At 37.9% G+C, this 22,452-nt stretch overlaps 1 protein-coding gene across 1 annotated transcript in view; it reads right to left on the bottom strand.

Moving 5' to 3' along the window:
- LOC141348425 (neurexin-3b-like) overlaps window positions 1-14,783 on the bottom strand; it is a 30,377-nt gene extending 15,594 nt beyond the window's left edge. Inside the window, exons 1-3 of the mRNA XM_073852735.1 lie at window positions 14,629-14,783; window positions 9,237-10,317; window positions 1,645-1,662 (exon numbers count right to left, since the gene is read on the bottom strand). Coding sequence (XP_073708836.1) covers window positions 1,645-1,662; window positions 9,237-9,933 — 715 coding nt within the window. The 5' untranslated portion in view covers window positions 9,934-10,317; window positions 14,629-14,783. The remainder of the gene's footprint in view (window positions 1-1,644; window positions 1,663-9,236; window positions 10,318-14,628) is intronic.
- Window positions 14,784-22,452: the final 7,669 nt, after the last annotated feature.

The raw sequence follows: 22,452 nt of genomic DNA, 5'->3' as shown, positions 1-22,452 counted from the left end.
TATAGAAATTGTATATATATATATATATATATTTTTTTTTTTTAGAAAAAAAAACAAGAGTGATAAGCTAGATAAGACCCTTCTTTCTCAGTTGGGATCATTTAGAGCCCTTTGAAGCTGCATTTAAATTGCATTTTGGAAGTTCAAACTTGCGGGCACCATAGAAGTCCACTATATGGAGAGAAATTTTGAAATGTTTTCCTCAAAAAACATAATTTCTTTACAACTGAAGAAAGATAAACATGAACATCTTGAATGACAAGGGGGTGAGTAAATTAACTGTAATGTTTTGTTCTGGAAGTAAACTTCTACATTATGTTTTGTTATAATGAGAGGATTTGCAAAGTTTTGGAAAGTTTGCCAGATATGTTTCTGCATTTCATCCCATGGGTGCTCAAGCTCGTTACCTATGGTTGTGCCATTTTATGTTTTTGTAGAAACTGTGATATTTATTTAATTATTTTTCAGAATTCTTTGATAAATTAATTTTCTATTGAATTAAAATGTAAAAGGTCACTTTTGATCAATTATATGCATTCCTGCTGAATAAAAGTATTTTTATAATTTTTTTGTGATTATGTGATTATTAATTATTAATTTGATTAGTTATTCAGCATATTATGTATGTAAAAATTAGATATATTTTTTAAGACTGACAGCCCTAATAGTACAATACATTATAGTAATATAAACAGAATGTTTCATTTGATGCTTTCACACATACAGCCTTTGCCAGAAATTTATAGATTTACACTTACATTCCAGTATTTTCCCAGCCTTTTTTTTTTTTGACTTTGTTAATCAAAGTTCTGAATGAGCTAATGTAATTACTCTATGGCATTTACTTCTATCAAGACATGGGAGTCAAAAATGTCATGTGTATCTTAATTTAGGACCAAAAATTCCTTGTGCACTCAACTCTAAATAAATTATGCTCTCCCATATTTTTTAGTAGAGGTAGGGGTATTTATGATTACTACTGATTAATTATTTTAAATATTCTGATGGATTTCTAGAGTGCCTGATGTAGATTGTGCTACACGTCATCACCTCTAAGACACAACCTTGGCTTGTAAAAATGGAACGAGCTTAATTTAATGAGGTGTGGGAGCATTTTACTACAAACTGGGGTTATGTTCACTGCTAGCACTGTTATAGTGTGCTATACTACAACATGACAACAAGCACTATGATCATCTCTCAAGAGACTTATAAGCTAGGAGAAAATGACCAGTGTAATGTATGTTAAACACACATCAAAGTGTAATTTAACAATAATAGTAAAAGATACTGTCTATAATAATTTACAATCCAAAGAAAATTAAATTGTAGGGGAAAACTTTTTTTTACTTTTGTTAGTAATTCATTTTAACACATTTATTACATTAATGTACTGAAACAGCTTACTTAAAATATATTATTAGAGAAAAGTCACATTTAAATTAGCCATATGCTTATTTAGACTGTGAGTTAAAAATGGGGTATGTGCACAAGGTATTTGGAGTCCTGTTTTAAGCAATTATATGGCTTCATGTGTGAAAGTCACTATTATATGAAAAGAACATTATCTTAATTCTCTTTATCAGAGCTTTATCTGAGTTTACACATTACGTGATGAGTTTCCACAGCCTAAAACTCACTTACCAGGGGTTTTGTTGACAGCTTTTGAGAAGATGGCATAATAGGGAAGGAAGACAGAGAAAGTTTAACTGTTAGACACACTTTTGACTTTGCATGGAGGCTGTCATGCAAACTTTTATTTTCATCTATAAACAGACTGTTTTTTCATGCAAGGGATCAAGATTGTCCCTGTGCATGCCTGTTATTAAAAAAATCCTGTGGAAAAAAAGTATAAAATCTGTTCCATTTTCTGAGAGAAACAGATTGACATCATTACTTCAAATCACTCCATCACATCAAGAATATTGCTGTAGTGTCCGGAATGCCACAGCGTTCCTCACATACTCTGGATGAGACCATAAATCCAAGCAGGTTACTAAGCCAGCTGTCCGATGTGGACCATGTGGATTTACGAGGTTGTGAGGTTTGTGGATTTCTGGACACACCGTGGACACAGAGAATTACGCTCACTGAAGACTCATGCATATTGCTATGCAAGTGAATCATCCACAGCTGTTTTTCTTTCTGAATAACCCTGTTTAAATGAATGCACACTGATTGCACAAGGAGAACAGCATAGTTCAACCACATAACCACTTACTGTAAAGCCTTAAAGCAGGCCTTTCAGATTGTAATGCTTATATAAATCACCTGAAAAAACTCTATTAAATTTAATTTGACCAACCAATTTAAATCAAAGAAAAAAAAAACTTCAATCTCAAGGCTAATCTCATGGAGCCTGTCATATCTAAAAAGCTGCAGATAAAAGCAAAACATGCTGATGGACCGAGAAACGTCAGATTAAGGTCATCTATATAAATGTAGATGAACTGTATGACACATTTATGAATTTTGTAAACACAGACGCTTTTCATAAGTTTGTTTCCTGGGAATAAAACCACATCCAACTAATTTATATATATTGCATTCAATGTATATATATTTTTTATGAGTTCTATGGTAACATTGAAAAGAAATTTAACCTATGAATTTGATGTTACGAGCAGCATGTGCCACCAGCTAAGCTAAATGTTGCATATCATATAGACAAGTTAGCATAAACAAATTTGAACTAACATCTGTCCCTGCTTCAGGGCGAATAATCGGCCACTGTTGAGCATGTCACACTAAAAGACTGATGATTTTACTATATGAAGACAGACATTTTTTTATGATTCCCAACACTTGCCATCTCAGAAGGCAAGACTAGGCCTCCTTCCTTACTGGCTGAAAATTTACCATCTCTATTTTTCGAAGGCCACGCAAAATCAAACATCTGAGAGTTAGAGTTGGTCTCTTTTTTGTCTCTTTCCTGTCGTCCTTTCAGGGTTGGAACCAGAGGAAGATCACTTTATTCATTCAATAATAGCTGGTCTGCCAGGCTTATTACAGGCTTTTAGGGCACACTTGTTAGGCTTTTAGGATTCGTTGGGTTTCTTAGCTTACAGCACTTTTGGTAAATTCAATTGACAGAGACAGTCTGATGTTTCATGCCTAAGTTTAATTGTAAAGTTGAATCGACCCTGCACTGCTGTGTCGAAATACGCTGTGTTCAGGATGCTGGGTGGTGGTGTCCCCAAACAAACTTCTTAACTAGCATGACAACAAGACCTTCTTGCTCACCCAGCTCTTAAAGAAAAATAATGCTGTATGACCAAAACTGTTTGCATGTCATGTCCAGTTTTATAAAAGTAACATCACACGCATAATGCAATTATTGGGTGGCTGGCCCGCTACAAATAATAAATAGAATTGAAAAGGTTAAATAATATTTCCAAGGATTTATATGGTCTATAAAACAGCTTGTGAATAGTCATGTAATGCGATTTACCTAAAAAAAGACAACAATAAAGAGTGTTGTAGCCCACATTAACCTATAATGTTTGAGTTGGCCTGTACAAATGTTTTTGCATATGGGCCCATGGCTGATATGCTACGCCACTACTGGTATGCTTCTATAGCTTGATTTTAGCTTAAATCTTTGTGATGAACTACACTGTCCATAATCCTGTATATATAAATCACACCAAACACTTTCCATACACTTTTAATGTCATCCCTGGGAAAGTTTTAATCATAATATTGTAACTTGATCATCTAGTAAAGCTTTCTCTGGTTATGTACACTGCTGCTCAGATTTTTAAAGGCGACTTTTCTGCTCATCAAGGCTGCGTTTATTTGATTAAAAATACATAATCTATTTTAAGATACTTTAAAATATATTTTATTCCTGTTAAGCAAAGCTAGATTTTTAGCATCATTACTCTAGTATTCAGTGTCACATGATCCTTCAGAAATCATTCTAATATGCTGATTTATCATCAGTGTTGGGTTGGAAAAAGTTGTGCTACTTAATATTTTTTTTAAAACTGTGATACTTTCTTCAGGATTCTTTGATAAATAAAATGTTTAAAAAGAACAGCATTTATTTAACATAACACTTTTGTAACAAAACATTTTTTTTTCTATTTTTGAAAGAAAATATTAATTTTATTCAGCAAGGATGTGTTGAATTGATAATAAAGTGATAGTAAAGACTTTTATTATTTACTATTGTTAGAAAAGTTTTCTATTTTGAATAAATGCTGTTCTTTTTAAACGTTTTTACGCAAAGAATCCTGAAAAAAGTATCACAGGTCCAAAAAAATATTAGGCAGCAAAACTGTTTCCAACACTGATAATAAAAGTAATGAATAAGTGTATTAGAATGATTTCTGAAGGATCATGTGACACTGAAGACGAGTAATGGCTGATGAAAATTCAGCTTTGCATCACAGAAATTAATTTTATTTTAAAATATGTTAAATTAAAAAAAAAAATGTTATTTTGAATTGCAATAATATTTCATAATATTATTTTTTTTCTGTATTTTTGATCAAATGAATGGAACTTTGATAAGCATAAGAAACTAAAAAATAAAAATAAAAATAAACATCTTACTGATCCCAAACTTTTTAATGGCAGTGTATGCTGGAGTCCAAGACCATAATTCCATGGTCCTTGTCTTATCATGGACTTAAACTCCATTTCTTGAATACACAACACTGCGGATACATTTTGTGGTCTGTGCAGACTTGTGCATATGATCCACTATGATCTTATGTCTCTGGACTACAGCACTATGTGTGTGCAGCGGAGGTTCATGTGACACTCATATGAAACCAGGCTTCGTTCACCTCACAGGAAAGCATATTTACACTGTCTGAATCATTTAAAACTCCTCAGATCTCTGTATTAACACACACTTAACCCACTTCTGGTCTCGATTTTGACTTGGACTGGACTCTAACTTAAATAAGCTGATCTCAACAAGAATACTGCCTCCTTTGTCAACAAAATGGCTGCCTGTAAAAACAATAACCATGCCTCCACCATTAAATAAAAACACAGAAAATAGCAGAAGCGGATTTCCAGACAGTGTCACTTTGACTGGTTACTTGAAGCATTGGGAGAGAGAAAAAGAGGGTTTATCGCTTTCACGTGACCATATCCCTCTTGATGACATGCTGCTCAGCTTTAATCCTTTGCTCTATTTTTCATCCCTAAACTCAAATCCCAACATTTGCTCGTGTTGGGTCAAGAGACACAAATGCCCACTGCGCCTGAATCAGGTTGCAAGTCCTTTCACCCTTTTTTTTACTGACCTACTTTTGCAGTAAGATTATGGTAACTGTCATTTTCCATGTATATTTATTAATCCTCACAACTAAGCCCACAGCAATTGTTTTGACTTTTTTGGGGGGCATGTTGTTGTCGAGCATTAATTGCTTTTTATCTTGTAAAAGGGTAGGTTAAAAATGTGTAGCTCTTATTAAAACATCATTGAATGACTACACTTTCTTATAATGCAGTGTTTTGCAAATGAACAGATTAAACATATGAAAGCTAATGAATGTGTGAAACATCACATATTTAATGTTTTGTTCCTTGAATTTACAATAAAGTGTGTTGTCTGTGTGTATTATCTAGTCATTGTAATCTTAATAACCAAACACTGTGGCAAAGTTTGCCAATGATACCCTCTGAATTAACATTGTCAGAACAGACAGAACATGTGTTTTACAGCTAAACGCATGTTGTTTTAATCTGCCTGCAGTTTAAAACAGATTTCCACATAATAATACTGACGGTTGTGCTCCTGCTGGGGCAGTGTGGCCCATCTAAGCACTTCCATACACACTGAGGTATGCAGTCTGCTTTCCTGAGCCATCTGCGTGCTCTGAGGGTCTTTGCAAGCCTGTTGTTGTGTCTGTTTGCACTTAAAACAAATAGCAGGTTGGACAGATTACCAAGGGCAAACATTAAACAATTTCTGAGCTTACATTTGTTACTTTGGTACATACTGTTCTGTTAAAACGCACAAACACTAAAAGATGAATTCATTAAACAGTTAGGCAGACAACTGCAATTGGATTGAGTCCAATTTCAATCTGCAAGTTCAATCAGTCACTAAATGTACTGAGCATTGCATCGTGATTATCTACATTAAGCCATTCAAATTTTTAGTACAAACATGCCTTATTCTGTTTCTTCAACTATGGGCAATTTTTTCTCCCACTCTTCTTTTTTCATTATTTTTGAAACCCTACCAAATTGTCATTTCCACTATGTCTCACTATAAACGACAATCGTGGACAATACATTTTTGATGGCCACTTCTTTTGTCTTTACCGACCCTATTGTGTTCATAGTAAACAAAAACATTTCATCAGGGGCAAAATTATTCAGTGTGGTGGAACTGTCATAATTTTTGAAAAATTATTTTCACACAATAATTATTAAATGGATTATGTTTACTTCCATCTTTGTTTAGATAATCATACATTTGTATAATTGATTTTCATATTGGACAACTAAAGGTTGAAAACCTGTATGATGAAGGCATGGTATGAAGACCCCAAGCCAGTTTTAATGTGATCTTATATAACATTTAATATACTGTAATAAATATGTACATTTTAAATCCAAATTTTAATAAAAATGAACAATGGACATAAAAGTCTGAAGATGAAGAAATACCCTTCAATGTAAATAATATCCTTGTGTATTCCAGCACATTTCAGATCACAGTAGTCTGCTAAATCCTCCATGACCTAACACTTAGAGCTGGCTTTCAAACTAGGGAATTGCAGGTATGCGGAGTACACATCGCATTCAGCACAGCTTTTTGGCCATATTTGCACAGTCAGCAGATTTGCATAATTTCTTTAGTGAATCAGGTGCTAAAAAACACAGATAGCATGCACAAAAAGGCACTATCATTCATTCTTAGTGATTTCCTCTTTAAATGAGTAAACGCAACCATGCTGTGAGGTGCTGAGAGCATGTCAGTCCAAGTTTAAGCCCATCAATTGCCCCCATCGCCCACCAGCGAATTAGCCATTTCTCTTTCGTTCCACCCCTAATTACGGAACGCTCCCACAGCTCAGTGGTGCAATCCGTTATCAGACAAATCCATTAATCTGTGGACACGACTGGGGCCTGATGAAGCCAAGACAGGCCGTGACGGCCCTGACAGCCATGCCTGCGGTCAAAGAGCAGGACAGGCTGAGCAAAACCCCTGCTCTGAGATTAGAGGTCCACTAGCTTCGCATTTATCACATCAGTTTTCCCTTGAGCAGCTGCTGACTGGCTCCTCATTAAGGGCACTTTTTTAGGCCTACTGGTTGCCAGAAGGCCAGAGACACAGAAACATCCTTCACCAGCCCTGAGCACCCCTACAGATCTAAAGGTGATCTGATCATACAGCCTGATCTCCTGTCGCTACAGAGGACTATCGCTTAATCTTTACAAAGGAGCACTGAAGCACAGGGCTGGTGTGATCAGTCTAAAGGCCTTGGGTTTGATCACAAAATGCAATAAGTCAGGCATTCAGGTTTGGGTCTACTGATTCCCTGCCTGACTGGATCCCTTTATATTCATGCCCTGAATAAATTGAGATGCTTGTGGAATTATAGACTATACACAGGGCACAACACAAAAAGAGTAATCTCTTATAACCACAGCACCAAAGTCTCTTGGCAATTCAGTGTGCATTCAGAAAGTATGATCAGTTTTAAGACTTATTTTAATAGCTGCTGGTGAGTCTACAGAGTGAGAGTAATCCCGAACAGGTCTTAACACTGAAGTACAGTTGAAAAAAGAAACTTGATCATTTAGAATAAAGAAATTTTCTGTTCTAAGATAATAGAAATAAAATTTTCAGCTCAGAAGGGTTAGCTCTTGAAATTGTGGTGTACCTTCCATTGTCTGTAACATGCAGGATCTGGATATTTGATAAAAAAACAGTATCATTTAACCTATAACAATAACTATATAAAACAAAAAAAAACTAAGTAGGATGTCCCTGCAAAAGGTTTTAGGTGAAAACAATATCTGTAACAATGAATCAAGACAAACAATACTGACAAACTGTCACTCAGTCAGAGTGAAACAATGAGCAAAATAATTAACCGATAATCAAAACATCATTATTATTATTAAATGTGTTCCAGGCTGACACTTTAAATTGCATTACTGGCCTTAAAGACTATTTGGACACCTAAACCACACCTTAAAATGTATGAATGTAATTGCTTTAGAACAACTGGCATCTTCAACTAACTTCAATTGTCTAAACATTTTTTACAAACACAGCCAGTTGTTATTGCAGGGATTTTTAATTGCTGTGCATTATATTGTCAGTTCTCCTCAAGTGGTCAAAGTGGTTTTCTAGTAACTTTTGTGTTTATTTCACTTGAGAGAGCATGTATGTTATCTTATTTAAATAAATACATCATGTTTTATTCATTTAATGAATTCAAACATTTTTTAGGTATGGCACAGTGTCTAAATAGTACACAATGGGGCCGGTAAATGGGATGCATGGTAACCAGTGGTTATGCTACAAGAATGCAATGAATAAAATAAAACTCCTCAGTTATATTTTCTGGAAAATGTTACAGAGGTCATTGAAGAAACATCAAATCCTTTAGATGATAAACGTATGAGAGAAGAAGGTGAGGCCATTGAGGTTCTAGACACATGCTATCCTAAATCCTGTTTAGCGGTACTGGGATTAATTCCAAACAGACCAAACAGCCTTGAGATTAGAAGTGGACAATCAATAACTTTCAATGTGATAACTTCACAAATGAATGAGATAAATGATGCTAAAATGCATGTGAGGTGTAATTTAATTGCATATGCATGTGTTTAAAGGTGTATGAGGTAGGGTGAAGGGTTAGATATTAAACAGTATTTGAAAAAGGAAATCTTAATGTCAACATGACAAAGCATTCAAGACCCATTTTACTTTTGTAAAGCAACATTTTTCCAGTCAAACTTGATGTTCAACCAGAAAAAAAACTGCAAAAATATCTTAATATCTCTAACATATATCTATAACAGTTTTAAAATTGTTTTTCAGTAAAAATATCAAGATACATTTACTTGACCATGAATTAACTGACCATGAATGTGTAACAGGAAATAAGGTCAGTTTTGATTTCATGTTGACATGAGGTTTTGTTTAGTTTTTTTAGTTTTTTTAAAAAAGCTTTTGCCTTTATAAATAGATTACTTAAATTGCATAAAGCTATTGGCTATTGTTTAAAATCAAAGGTAAACATTCTTACCTTCATTGCAGTAACGACCTACATATCCTGTTTTGGAGCAGTCACAGTAAGCTTCACCGTCAGCCATGCTGCAACTGCCTCCATTTTCACAGGGGTTCTCTGTACACAAGCCTTCCATCTCTAACCGGACTTTTTGGCTCCCCAGGCGTGTTGGAACCTGATTCCCGTAACCCAGGTCTGTAATAATCCCCTTGAACGGTGGCATCTCCTTAGCTGCTGGTAGTGTTAGGGCAGATGTCCGAATGTCTTGAGGCACTCCTCCAAGATACAGGTCACTGACAATCTTCATGAACTGCCTTTGTGGTCTCACCTCATCCACCTTGGACTCTCCGTCCAGTGCCAACACGGTTCGCAAGTTGTGCCTGCTGATGGTAGCAAAGTGCCAGCGACTGTCGTTTACCATCTTGTCAGAGGTTATGGTGGCTTCTGCACAGTCGACGCTAAAATGCAACTTCAGCTTGCCTTCCTCAATGCTCAGGAGCAGGAAGTCACAATATCCTCCATCGTCAAAGTAGAGAACCAGAGCATCTGATATAGCTGTTTTGAACTGAAAGCTGAGGTCACTTCTGGTGCTGGCATCCCAGCGAAGATAGCGTGCCCACTGACCTTCTGAGCCTGTGAACTCCAGACCCAAACCAAGACTCAGGACGGTGCTGAGCAGTAATAGTACACAATGGGGCCGGTAAATGGGAGGCATGGTAACCAGTGGTTATGCTACAAGAGTGCAATGAATAAAATAAAACTCCTCAGTTATATTTTCTGGAAAATGTTACAGAGGTCATTGAAGAAACATCAAATCCTTTAGATGATAAATGTATGAGAGAAGAAGGTGAGGCCTATGAGGTTCTAGACACATGCTATCCTAAATCCTGTTTAGCGGTACTGGGATTAATTCCAAACAGAACAAACAGCCTTGAGATTAGAAGTGGACAACTGGTCTGCTTCTGCTAACTAGATAGGCTTTACTGATGATGTTCCCTTGAGTCGACTTTCTGGATTAAAACAGAGATGCTCCATATTGCTTCTGATTTTATAATATCGCCACATGTTAATGGCCACATTGGTCCTTCTTTTGCCTGATCTGTTAAGAGAAACAAAAAATGGCATACATTTACATTAGGTTCACTATACATTAAATACACAGACAAATATACCACATACACTTGGCAATTTTGTGTTCCCTTTTGGGTTTCCTTAAACCAACTCAAACTGGTTCCCTGGAACCCTCATAGGGTGCCAGATTGGAAAGGAAAAAAAAAATGACACAAATGCATTTGGCAGGGTTTAATTTTTTTTTACAATACATATAAATATATAGTTTTATATTATTGTTATATTTAAATATGATTCATTACTTTCTACTGAGCATTTTTGAAAAATTCTAAAGAATGTCATATTGTTTTGTCATATGTTAATCTTTATAATATTAAACTTTTTTTTCACACATGGCCTATATACATATAAAAATATATAACTTTGCAAAGAGATCCTCTTTTCTGGGGGTCTTTGACCAAGATTTTTTTTTCCTCCTTTTGTTCAGGGACTATAAATAAACCTTTTAGAAGGGTCATAATTTCTCATGAAACATTTTTCACATCATTACCTGTTTGTCTGATCAATAGCAAATGTGGAGATTGGAAAACCTGTTTAGTTGCATTATTTTTTAAAGGTCCCATATTGTCAAAATCAAAATTTCCTGGCTTTTTTCATGATAACTGAGGTCTAGGGGCTATGTAACTACCATATGAGTTTCAAAACAGTCAATCCACAGTAAACTGCACACAGCCTGCTTAAAGTAGCTGTTCATTTTCACAAGCCACTGTGACTTCCGTAACGATGTGACGTCCGATCTACTCAGTCACCGCCTTCAGTCACCACCCCGAGCACCAATCACGTCCCACCCTCCTTTTGTCAAACCCAGACAATATCGTGTCCATAACATTGCTAAGCAACAACAACACGAAAACAAGTTGAGAAAACCCTGTTCAGTTGATAAATTTCAAAAGTACATCATTGCACAGGCTTCAGAACAACGTGAATATAAGAGACCACTGGCACGTCAACTTCAGCCTCTTTCTCACAGCAATTCCGGTAAATACACGGATAATGTGTCCCATGATTTGTTCCGGAGTTGTTTGATTTGGTTCATTCACAGTTGTTTTCCGGAATCTGTGCGTGCTTTACACACAACCCATAAAGACATGTGACGTTTGGATGTGAGATGTAATGCGATGCGTACATTTCACTAAACTGAAACTAACCTGAACAAACTGTGCTTCAGCGCTGATAGTGAGGAGCTGGCTCTGCCCGATCGCCGCTTCATTCCACTTTGCACATATTTTTTCGTTGTGAAGAGTCGCAGGGTAACGTGCATCATCACTACAACACTGCCTTTATGGTTCTGGCTTTTGTTCACACAGCGCTCCTTCCCGTAATTTTCCAGAATCAGCGCGCATTGTGAAAGGGGCTTTACTAAAGCAACAGTTATGTAGCTTACTGCATTCGGTGTTTGAAAAAGAAAAAACATTAATGATCATTCTGAAATATCCTGTTGAGTATCAGCAGGCTAGGCTCTCTCTATGGCTCTGGGCTCGGATAAAGCATACATGACCGTAGTTAACTGTCGTTGGCCTGGCTGTGCGTCACTCAGAAAACAACAGGCCAATCAGAAGAGAGGCCCATCTAATTCATGAATATTAATTAGATGGGCCAAAATCGACCTGTTCTTGACAGAGCTCCTAAAAAGGAGCTGTAAAAATATATTGAGATGGATTTTGGCACTTATACCGCAAATATATATTCTTAAGGACATCAACAACTAAAATAAAACTCCAGAAATGTGTACAATATGGGACCTTTAAATTATGCTTGATGCCACTAGTGGCTCAAAAAAAACCTCTTTACCTTTAAAATTATTTACTTTTAAATTAGTGTGTTGAAACCTTTTTGGCACAGGTCAACGGTAAAGCCTTTTACTCCAGAATAAAGCTTGCACATAAATAAAACAAACACAACTATTTCATATTCAAAACGGCATTTGGATTTTCGTAATACAAGTAGTCACAAAAGCCACTGTAAAATATTTGCTGTTTACGACACCTAAGTATTTACAACACATGCGGTCAGTTGACAGATGTCTGACGGAGAGATACTGTACGTGTGTGTAGAATTCCATCCCTCCCCGCCCTGGCTGTTGCTTTGGCATGGAGCCCCCAGAGACAAAAGCCTCCCCAATCGTAGCTGTTCCACAGCAGTGCAACACAATAGCCCCTTTAACTACCTGCCCTGAATAGTTAATCTCTCCCTGGCAGCCAGCTATTGAATTAAGGCAACTGATACCAACACTGATGCATGGAGCTTCTCTTGAACGATAGAGGGTTTCAATAGAGAACGAGCGCTCCACAAGATTGAGAAGAAAGGTGAAAATGGTGAGTCAAGCAGTGGCCACGTTCAAGACATTTACCATGCATGCCACACTAATAGGCAAGGCATCATGGAGAATGGGTTTTCAGAAGGACTTCCTGTTTAGTCTGCTTTACTGGGAACAGGCTGGCCTGAAACCCAATCCTCACACGCGGCACATGACAACTGGCCATTGGTCTGGCAGCAATCACACAGAGGATTTATTACAAACATAATACAGACTATTGGGTTACAAATGATATAGATCAGATCAGAACTCTCCAGAAGCAATAGTCTATGAGGATTCTTGTTCAAAAGACACTTTTTGGACAGCGCTGTTTTGGACATAAGCATAATACATCCCATTTAATAGGCAAAAAAATGAAGAACTTAGATTAGAGATGAGGAATTAGACTCTGAAGTATGTGTTCTGCCATATGGTCTGTAATCCATATAAAATTTACTTCAACACTATAAATGTTGCAGTTTGTTCCCAAAAGGCAAAAGAGCATGAAAAGCTTACACATAACTATCAGAGGAAAAGTCTTCCATCTGCCTTGAATGATTTACAGTCATTTCCAACATGTTTTATTCTCTGTGAGCAAGGCCAAGATGCTGGGTACAGGAAACAACAAATATATATGCTGATTATGACTCTATGCATTCTCCAATGTCATGTCAATCTCAGCTGGGTTTCTCCTGCAAATGTCTGTCAAATTCTCAATATCGGAATTGCTCTTATTGAAAAGGCAATTTGACATCAAGTCATCCAATACTTCCTGACATGCATTCACAAAGGACAAAAAATGAGCTAACTGTAGTAACCTGCAGTGTAACAATAATGTGCAGCGGCATGGGCATTGTGGAACAGAAATGATTCATTACACACTGTGTTTCAAATGGGATTCCCAATTAAATTAAGAGTTTACAAAAAATGACTCTGTCATCATTTACTCACTCTCATGTCTTTTGAAACCTGACTTTCTATCTTCTTTGGAACACCAAAGCAGTTATTTATAGCAGAACATTGAAGCTGTCATTTTTTATACACTGAAAAACACTGCAAAACAGCCATCATATGGCCTTTAGAAGAATAGCGATATAAAGCACATCTCATATGGGCTACTTCTAATAATGTGTTTTTCTTCTTCTTCTTTTTAGAGCTTGTCTGGCCCTGGATCTCCATCCAGATCTCCGAGAGTAGCTTAGACATTCTGACAAACATCTCCTTTGTTGTTCCATTGGAGAAAGAAAGTCACACATCTCAACCCTTAAGTGATGTATGTATTTAAAAAAAAAAGTAAGTATATCCTTTTACACATTACACTTCATCTAAAAGTAACATTTTAGCAATTTCATCAGACGGCTGCTGACCTTGAGGTATACTCAGATCTTTCATATGGGAGATACCAATGTAAAATTTAAAATATCAGCAATATTTTGAGGTAAATGAAACTGCATTATTGTGCACCAATAAATTCATTTCTAAGGTGTTTTCATATTCCTGCCTATTAAAGGGTTAAGACAAAATCGCATACAACTTTATGTTACATAACAACTTTAACATCCTTAAGGGCCACGAAAGTTTTGCACTATTAAAGCCGAGAGAGAGAGAGAGAGAGAGAGAGAGAGAGAAAAAGCGAGAGACGGAGAAAGAGGTGATCATGTTCAGACTGCTGCATGCATTCTTCAGTCCCTTCTCTGGCAATGACAGATCATCTCACAAATCCATTAAATATTTCAGAAACATTCATTACATAGGAATAATAGGATACAATAATCAAGAATGTTTCCGTCTCTTTCATGCTATAAAAAAATATCTTAAAAATATAGCTATCCCAGAGCAAATGCACAAAAGCTGTGTCTAAAAATGTATTTATAAATACACAAACGGCACAAATATCGTGGTATAACATGAGTAATGCAAGTTAATGACTAAACGTATTTGATGACTAAACTCTATAAATCTTCTAAAGTAGAACTGATTTACCTTATACGATGACGATTGTACTCCACCGATGGAGAATCCGGTTTATTCTACAAAATTTCGCAAAAAAAGGTTAAATCCACATTGCGAGTGATGGAGCGCGGATGGAGTGATGCTGAGGTCAAATCCAGTGTAGCGGGATAATCTGCGCATCCAGAGCTCGCTCTCCTCCGCTCGACTGAGGTGCTGGAGCCTGTCCTGAGCTCGCAAGCTTCGCGGCCCCGCCCACTACTTACATTTAACACGCCATTTAAAGACGTACCAAGACAAATATAGCGTTTTCTGTTAGGAATCCCCTTCAGGTATCTTTACATGAGTAAATTTAAATTTTTATCCTACATTTTACATTATATCTCCTCATCAGATCTAGAGTCTGCACAGAATGACAAGTCTCGGATGTGAGCGGATGTGTAGGACATCTTCAAAAGCCTTTAGAGTTTTCTGGAACACTGTGAGTATTTGGGGAAGTCTCCATGGTCCTGAATAGACATGTCTGAACTGCCTAGATACTAAACGCAAAAAGTAATGACAGTTCCGTAAAATCTATTCTGAAAACACATTTAAATGGCTTCTAATAATTCTAATTGATACATCACGTTACTGTCGTGGGCATGCGTACTGTTTTCATCATTGCGAAATCTACTAGCTTCAGTCTGTCGACGGCGCTCAGATCAAAGCTAATCTAGTCTATTGCCGTGACATATGAGGTAGTTCTTGCGACCTAATTAAACGGAAAAGTTAATGAAAAGATCACTGACGCGGCTTAATGAGGCAGTGTGAGAGTCCTGTGGGAATAGGCATGAGAATACAAATGGAAATGCACGCAGAAAACGCGCAGGCTTGTCGCAAGCGCACTATATATTTTTATACCAAAAATTAATTTTATACTAAAAATTAATTAATTAAAATGGTGAGGGAGTTATTGTTTGAATGACTGAGCTGCAGCATACATGTAAAAGCTGTAAACATTACTTTGCGTTTAAAATATTTACCCCCAGTCTCACAGAAAAGGCTTAAGCCTAGTCCCAGACTAAAATGTAAGTCTGAGCTGTTTCTGTTTGAGCTGAAAGAAACTTCCTCTGACTGATCTTAACATGTATTAGTGCATTTGTTTCGTCTCAAGATGCACACCAATAATGTTTTTTTTTTTTTCTAAGGCATGTTTATAAAAATTACTTAAATATCCTAATTGAACTATGGCCTAATCTTGGCTTAGTCTAAGCCCTGTCTGTGAAACCAGGCCTCTATTTATCAGGTCATTTAACCAAAATGATCTGCAGTGCTGGGGAAATTTAAATGACTTGCTCCAGAGTATGGTAACAGTAAACATGTCATTTTGGCATAATATCTATTCCACACACTTAAAATCCGATGACACATTTAGCATTAACAGAGGGCCTAAATATTAAGACACAACACTTGTACTAAAGTGATTTTACTGGATGTATACAATTAGTGCTTTAATAGTCTTTGAATAGTATATGTATTTCAGAGGGGTCCAAACCTGTTTCTGAAGGGACATAATCCAGCTGAATTTAGCTTTATCCCTAATTAAACTTCTCAAAAAAGAAACTTCAGGCCAAGTGTAATGGAGCTCAAATCTGCAGGATATTAGCCTTACAGGGGCAGGATTGGACACCTATCATGTAAAACCACAGGTGTCTGTAAATAGTTTTATCTGAAAAGACATTAAAGATATTATGAAACCATATAGATAGATAGACAGACAGACAGACAGACAGATATACAGTCGTGGCCAAAAGATTTGAGAATTACATAAATATTGGAAATTGGAAAAGTTGCTGCTTAAGTTTTTATAATAGCAATTTGCATATACTCCACACTGTTATGAAGAGTGATCAGATGAATTGCATAGTCCTTCTTTGCCATGAAAATTAACTTAATCCCCAAAAAAACTTTCCACTGCATTGTTAAGAAGGCTTCAGGGCTTCCAAGAAAGTCCAGCAAGCACCAGGATGCGGGATCGGAGTGCCACCAGTGCAGAGCTTGCTCAGGAATGGCAGCAGGCAGGTGTGAGCGCATCTGCACGCACAGTGAGGCCAAGACTTTTGGAAGATGGCCTGGTGTCAAGAAGGGCAGCAAAGAAGCCACTTCTCTCCAAAAAAAAAAAAAAAAAAAACATCAGGGACAGATTGATCTTCTGCAAAAAAGTATGGCGAATGGACTGCTGAGGACTGGGGCAAAGTCATATTCTCCTATGAAGCCTCTTTCCAATTGTTTGGGGCATCTGGAAAAAGGCTTGTCCGGAGAAGAAAAGGTGAGCGCTACCATCAGTCCTGTGTCATGCCAACAGTAAAGCATCCTGAGACCATTCATGTGTGGGGTTGCTTCTCATCCAAGGGAGTGGGCTCACTCACAATTTTGCCCAAAAACACAGCCATGAATAAAGAATGGTACCAAAACACCCTCCAACAGCAACTTCTTCCAACAATCCAACAACAGTTTGGTGAAGAACAATGCATTTTCCAGCATGATGGAGCACCGTGCCATAAGGCAAAAGTGATAACTAAGTGGCTCGGGGACCAAAACGTTGAAATTTTGGGTCCATAGCCTGGAAACTCCCCAGATCTTAAAACTTGTGGTCAATCCTCAAGAGGCGGGTGGACAAACAAAAACCCACTAATTCTGACAAACTCCAAGAAGTGATTATGAAAGAATGGGTTGCTATCAGTCAGGATTTGGCCCAGAAGTTGATTGAGAGCATGCCCAGTCGAATTGCAGAGGTCCTGAAAAAGAAGGGCCAACACTGCAAATATTGACTCTTTGCATAAATGTCATGTAATTGTCGATAAAAAGCCTTTGAAACTTATGAAGTGCTTGTAATTATATTTCAGTACATCACAGAAACAACTGAAACAAAGATCTAAAAGCAGTTGAGCAGCAAACTTTGTGAAAACTAATATTTGTGTCATTCTCAAAACTTTTGGCCACGACTGTAGATTCTGTTTTATGAATGTCTGTGTTAATGTCTTTAGTATATATTTTTTTCTTTGCAACTGTAATTATTCTTTATTTTAAGAAAAACACGTTTGTTTGATCAATTTATTTACTTATTTATTTTCCTTTTCTGGATTGTTTTTGTTATAGCTTGGATTGAACTGTCCTCTTTTGGGAAGCTTTTAGAAATTAAACAAGTCTTCTTGAAAGCATCTTCTTGAAATCCTCAGCTGTTCTGTACTGTACTGTGAGGTCAAAATTAAATGAATGAGTAGCCACCCCCAACCATAATCATTTACATTTACAAGCTCTTTACTGATGCTTTGTTAACTAACTGCCATAAATGCATCTCACCTCACCAGCACAAACACAGGCACTTTGAAACTGCTAGTGAGTGAGTGAGTGAGTGCCAGTAGAGGAAACATCTTTTGTTGTCATTTTTTAAGGCTTGTGAAGATTGGGATCTTCTTTCCCCATGTTACAGAGACAGCACTGTTCATCTTTCTTCAACAACACCTCTCCTAAGACACCTGTACGCTTTCCAGGACACCATCTGCTACAATTCATTATCCCACAGAGCTCAGTAGAAGAAGTACAGTTCTTTTAGAGCACCCCCAAACATCACAGCAACACATATAAACACACTACAAGTCAAATCTATTTTACCAATCTAGTTCCAAACTGTGTCCAAGCTCAGCAGTGGCTGTCTCATCAAAGATAACTCCAGCACTGGGTCATGTTAGTCCTGTAAACAGTAGGTCAGTCAAACAAGCTTCCTGTCACTGCCAGAATTTATATCTACATAGAAAGCTTAGTAATGTCCAAATGTAGCTCTCTAAAATCAAAGAAGGCCCCAGAAGAAGTGTCACTCCTTATCTAAATCCACAAGCCTCTTCCTTCCTGACATTTCTCCTGCCTCAATCCAACCATACAATTTAACATTCTTCCAGAACCGTTTCCTGACTCTTTTTTCCCCTCAGTGTGTGAAGCTAATGCTCTCTGCCCCGCGGCCTGCAACACCTCTGTCATAATTAGGAGAAACATCCTTCAGCCAAGGCAGGTGGAGGTGCCCCCTGGGAGAACCTGTAAGACAGTCACATTCCTGACACATAAAGGGAATGTCTTCAAGGCAGGACAGACACTCTCTGCTACAATATTATACCTTTTTCACTTAGGAATAAACCATTAAATAAAATGAACCTACTGATAAATATGCAATTAAATTTAACATTGACAAACAGTGCAGGTCATTATATTATTCACAGCATATTAGATATACCGAAAATAATACACTCAAATTGATGGCTTAATGTGTGTAAAACATAAAGATGACCCCTTAAGAATAGTGTGTACTGCTAAATTATAACATATTTAGAGAAGTGTTTACTGAAATAATGATGCATCCATAATAAAATTCAATAAACTACTGAGGTAATACAAACATACACATTAAACTTAGTGTGTATAAGTGTAAAAGGGTGTCATTAATGTAAAATACCATATTGCATTCAGACAAGTTCTTTGAATATTGATACAATGATATTATGAAATATGTTTACCTATATTTTTAAAAGAAAGGATGTCACTGTACACTTCCCAATAAAAAAAAAAAAACAGTTACCATCAGAACTGTCTCAGTAAACCATTGGAATCCTCCTTAAACAATGGACAGACAAACCTGGACTTTGTATAGGTTGAACATCATCTTGATGGAACTCTCAACTTCTTGTATACATGGATCTAATGTAAAAACTGTAAAAACTGAAAAAAAAAAAAAAAAAAAAAAACTGTGAAAAAAGTATTATTATTAATTTTATATATTTTAATATAATTTTTTTATTTTATTAATATTATTTTTTAAGGTCTACATTTGTCTAAATTTGCACAGTTGTTGCATAGAAAATTCAATAAACAGTTGTTAACAAAAAAAAAAAAAAGTCTTGGTAGAAATTAAACTCTTATACTGTAAAAATAGCTCAGTTAAAAATCCAAACACACTGAGAAGAAGTGAATTGGTGGCCATATTGTTGTATATTAACACTTGCTATCTTACAACTGTACAACGACAAATAACCATTTTCAGGACCTACCATGCCCTCAAGTTTCAGGCATATTACATATGTAAGGCTGGCTGCTATGAAAATGAGATAATTAACAATCTATTGTCAGTGGTGTGCCTAATGGTATGTTATGCCATAAGCACATTCTTGGCATCTGCCATCTCTCTGCTACAGGTCCTGGTGCCATGACTGTCTGATATCTACTGTAAGTACTACAGACTTTAGCCAGATGGCCTGTGTATTTGTGTATCCGTCTGTGTATGCAAACACTCACGCTGGTTTACAGGTGTGACTTAGCAATAATTCATGGGGGCTCTCACACACCCTCCTGCTGGTTCAGTCGCAGTGCTATTAACCAACCGTTTAGCACCCTTGGCACTTTGGCAAGCTGGTGCTGGCACCTCAGCCATAGTGATGTTGATACATTTTTCATGTCTGGGAACGATTTGAGATTGTCTGAGGAAGGCCCTGCAGGCAGAGGAAACATTAAAAACAATTTTTGGAAAATCTGAAATATATATTAATATAGGCCCATATTAAAAACATCAGTTGGAAAAAATAGGAGGAACAGCTTACTTTGATTTTTTCCTTGCACTAAAATGCATTTTCTTGGTGACTGTGTCAAGCAGGGAAAAGAACTTTGTCCTGTTCCATAATGGATGCAAATGGATGGCAAATGGTAAAAAGCCATTTTACCCCAACAGGCTCACAGACAGTACAGAAATTTTGTTTGGTGCAGAGCGGTAGCCTACATCACAAGTTAGCAAGTCTCTTTATGACCCATGAACACATTTAGAAGAGATTGGCTCATAAACCTAAACTCAACATCAAGTAAAACATGTACATCCAAGGTGATTTGGCAAACTGGGACTTGCACATATAAATAGGGTATAACATTCCTGGGCCCGTATCCCTAAAGATTCTGAGAATCCTTTCAGAGAGCTCCTAACTTAACCTAAAAATTCCTTGCCAGAAGTTTTAGCTTAGAAGTGATTCCAGAACATTTTCAGTGAACTCTGAGCAAGGAATGGATGGAAAATCCTATCTTAGTGAGGAGGTGTGGTTGACCCCGTTGCTAGGTATGAGTCATCATTTCAAAACCCGTGATTGGTTGATCCTACAAGTTTGATGAAAATTAACTTTTGTTGATAATGAGCAAAGGATGTACCCTGAAATCAATAAACATAATTATACACTCTAATCTTATGCAGACTGTAATTGTAAATAATATTTCACATTCAAGAAAATATCTGGAAAATGAATAGTAAGCTGTAGGGATTATAGCCTAACATTAGAATCTAAAATATGTGAAAACTTAAGCTCATTACACCCTGTTCAAATAATGATTCGTGTCTTATTTGCTCATATTAATATCCTAGCAGGCATATTTTGTACTTTCACTCCCATATGGACCCCACTGAAAACAAGATGGCCTATCTCAAGGGGCTGTCCTTAATGAAGTAGAAATTGCAACGTTACAACTCAGTGTGGTCTTAACGAGGGTAACACGGCTCAGCTTTTATCAATGTCTGTGATTACTTTCTTCTCCGGTGTAATAGCATTGTGGCGTCGAGTTGGTGAAGTAATTGCATCTCTAAGGAGATCCACCACAAACATGATTCCTGCACGATCCAATCTGTAGCGTCTCAATAATTCCCTGTCATCCAGTGTTTGCAGGACATCTCTCCTGCCTCCTCTGTTGGCCATTTTGTGCAGCTACTTAGGGGAACTCCTAAGCCACTAAAAGTCCTCTTCCCTGCTCTTAGCAGTTCCCTTCCGGGAACTCTACACTGCGTCCTGAGACACTTTGGGGAACGCCATTGGCGGGCCGCACTCTGAGTCATAGTCCAACGTCCAATGAGAAACGGGAGTGACGTCACAGGCGCGGTGACATCATCGACCAGGAAGTATAAAAGCACGTGCGTTTGAAGCTGGCGTCAGCTTTTGTCATTCAGCGAGAGCGCTCTGTGTCTACTGTCTGTCTAAGAAGCATACTGTTGTTTTTCAGTGCCAGTTTGCACTACTTTTATTTGAACAGTATGCCAGGGGGAAAACGTTCTTCTAAGAGCGATCGAAGAAAGGCGGTTCAGCAGCCCCATAGAAAGTGTGTCCCTCCCTGCCAACGCTACATTGTTGGTGGGGATACACACGATCTATGTGTGGTCTGCTTGGGAGCGGAGCACGCTAGGTCAGCCCTTAAGGGGGCTGGCTGCCCGCAGTGCGAGCGATTGCCGATGCGGTTGCTCTGTTCCCGGAAAGCCCTCTTTGAGGAGGGGGCTTTCATTAGCGTTCCCCGCGGGTCTGGCCCCGCTTACGTCGAGGCGGAGCGGCAGCTGCACTCGTGGGGTTCGCAGTTAGATCTGCTGGAGGGAGTTGAGACGGGTGATCCCCTATCTCTCTCCTCACCCAGCGGATCGTTTGACCTCCTCCTGGATGAGGAAGCCCGCACTGCGGTTCCTTCCCTCCAAGAGGAGGAGTCAGCGCTCCTTCTGTCTTCCTCCGAGGAGGTTGACGTTGAGAGCGTTGACCTCCCACAACCGCCCCCCCGTTCACCCCAATATGAGGAGCTGGTGGAGGTGCTGACGAGCGCGGTGGCCAAGCTCAACATCAGTTGGTCACCCGCTCCAGATCCAGAGCCCCAGGCAAGCAGGCTTGATGAGCGCTTCCTGCGGGCTAGAGCAGCACCTCCCAGACGGAGCCTTCCCTTTTTCCCCGATCTCCACAAAGAGATCGCGAGATCGTGGGATAAGCCGTATTCCTCTCGTCTCTTCTCCCCCGCCTCAGATTACTACGGTAATGTGGGGGGGAT

The sequence above is a fragment of the Garra rufa genome, chromosome 13, assembly GCF_049309525.1.
Source record: "Garra rufa chromosome 13, GarRuf1.0, whole genome shotgun sequence".
Taxonomy (NCBI): domain Eukaryota; kingdom Metazoa; phylum Chordata; class Actinopteri; order Cypriniformes; family Cyprinidae; genus Garra; species Garra rufa.
The sequence above is the reverse complement of the archived record's forward strand: the minus strand, read 5'-3'. Positions and strand labels throughout refer to the sequence as shown.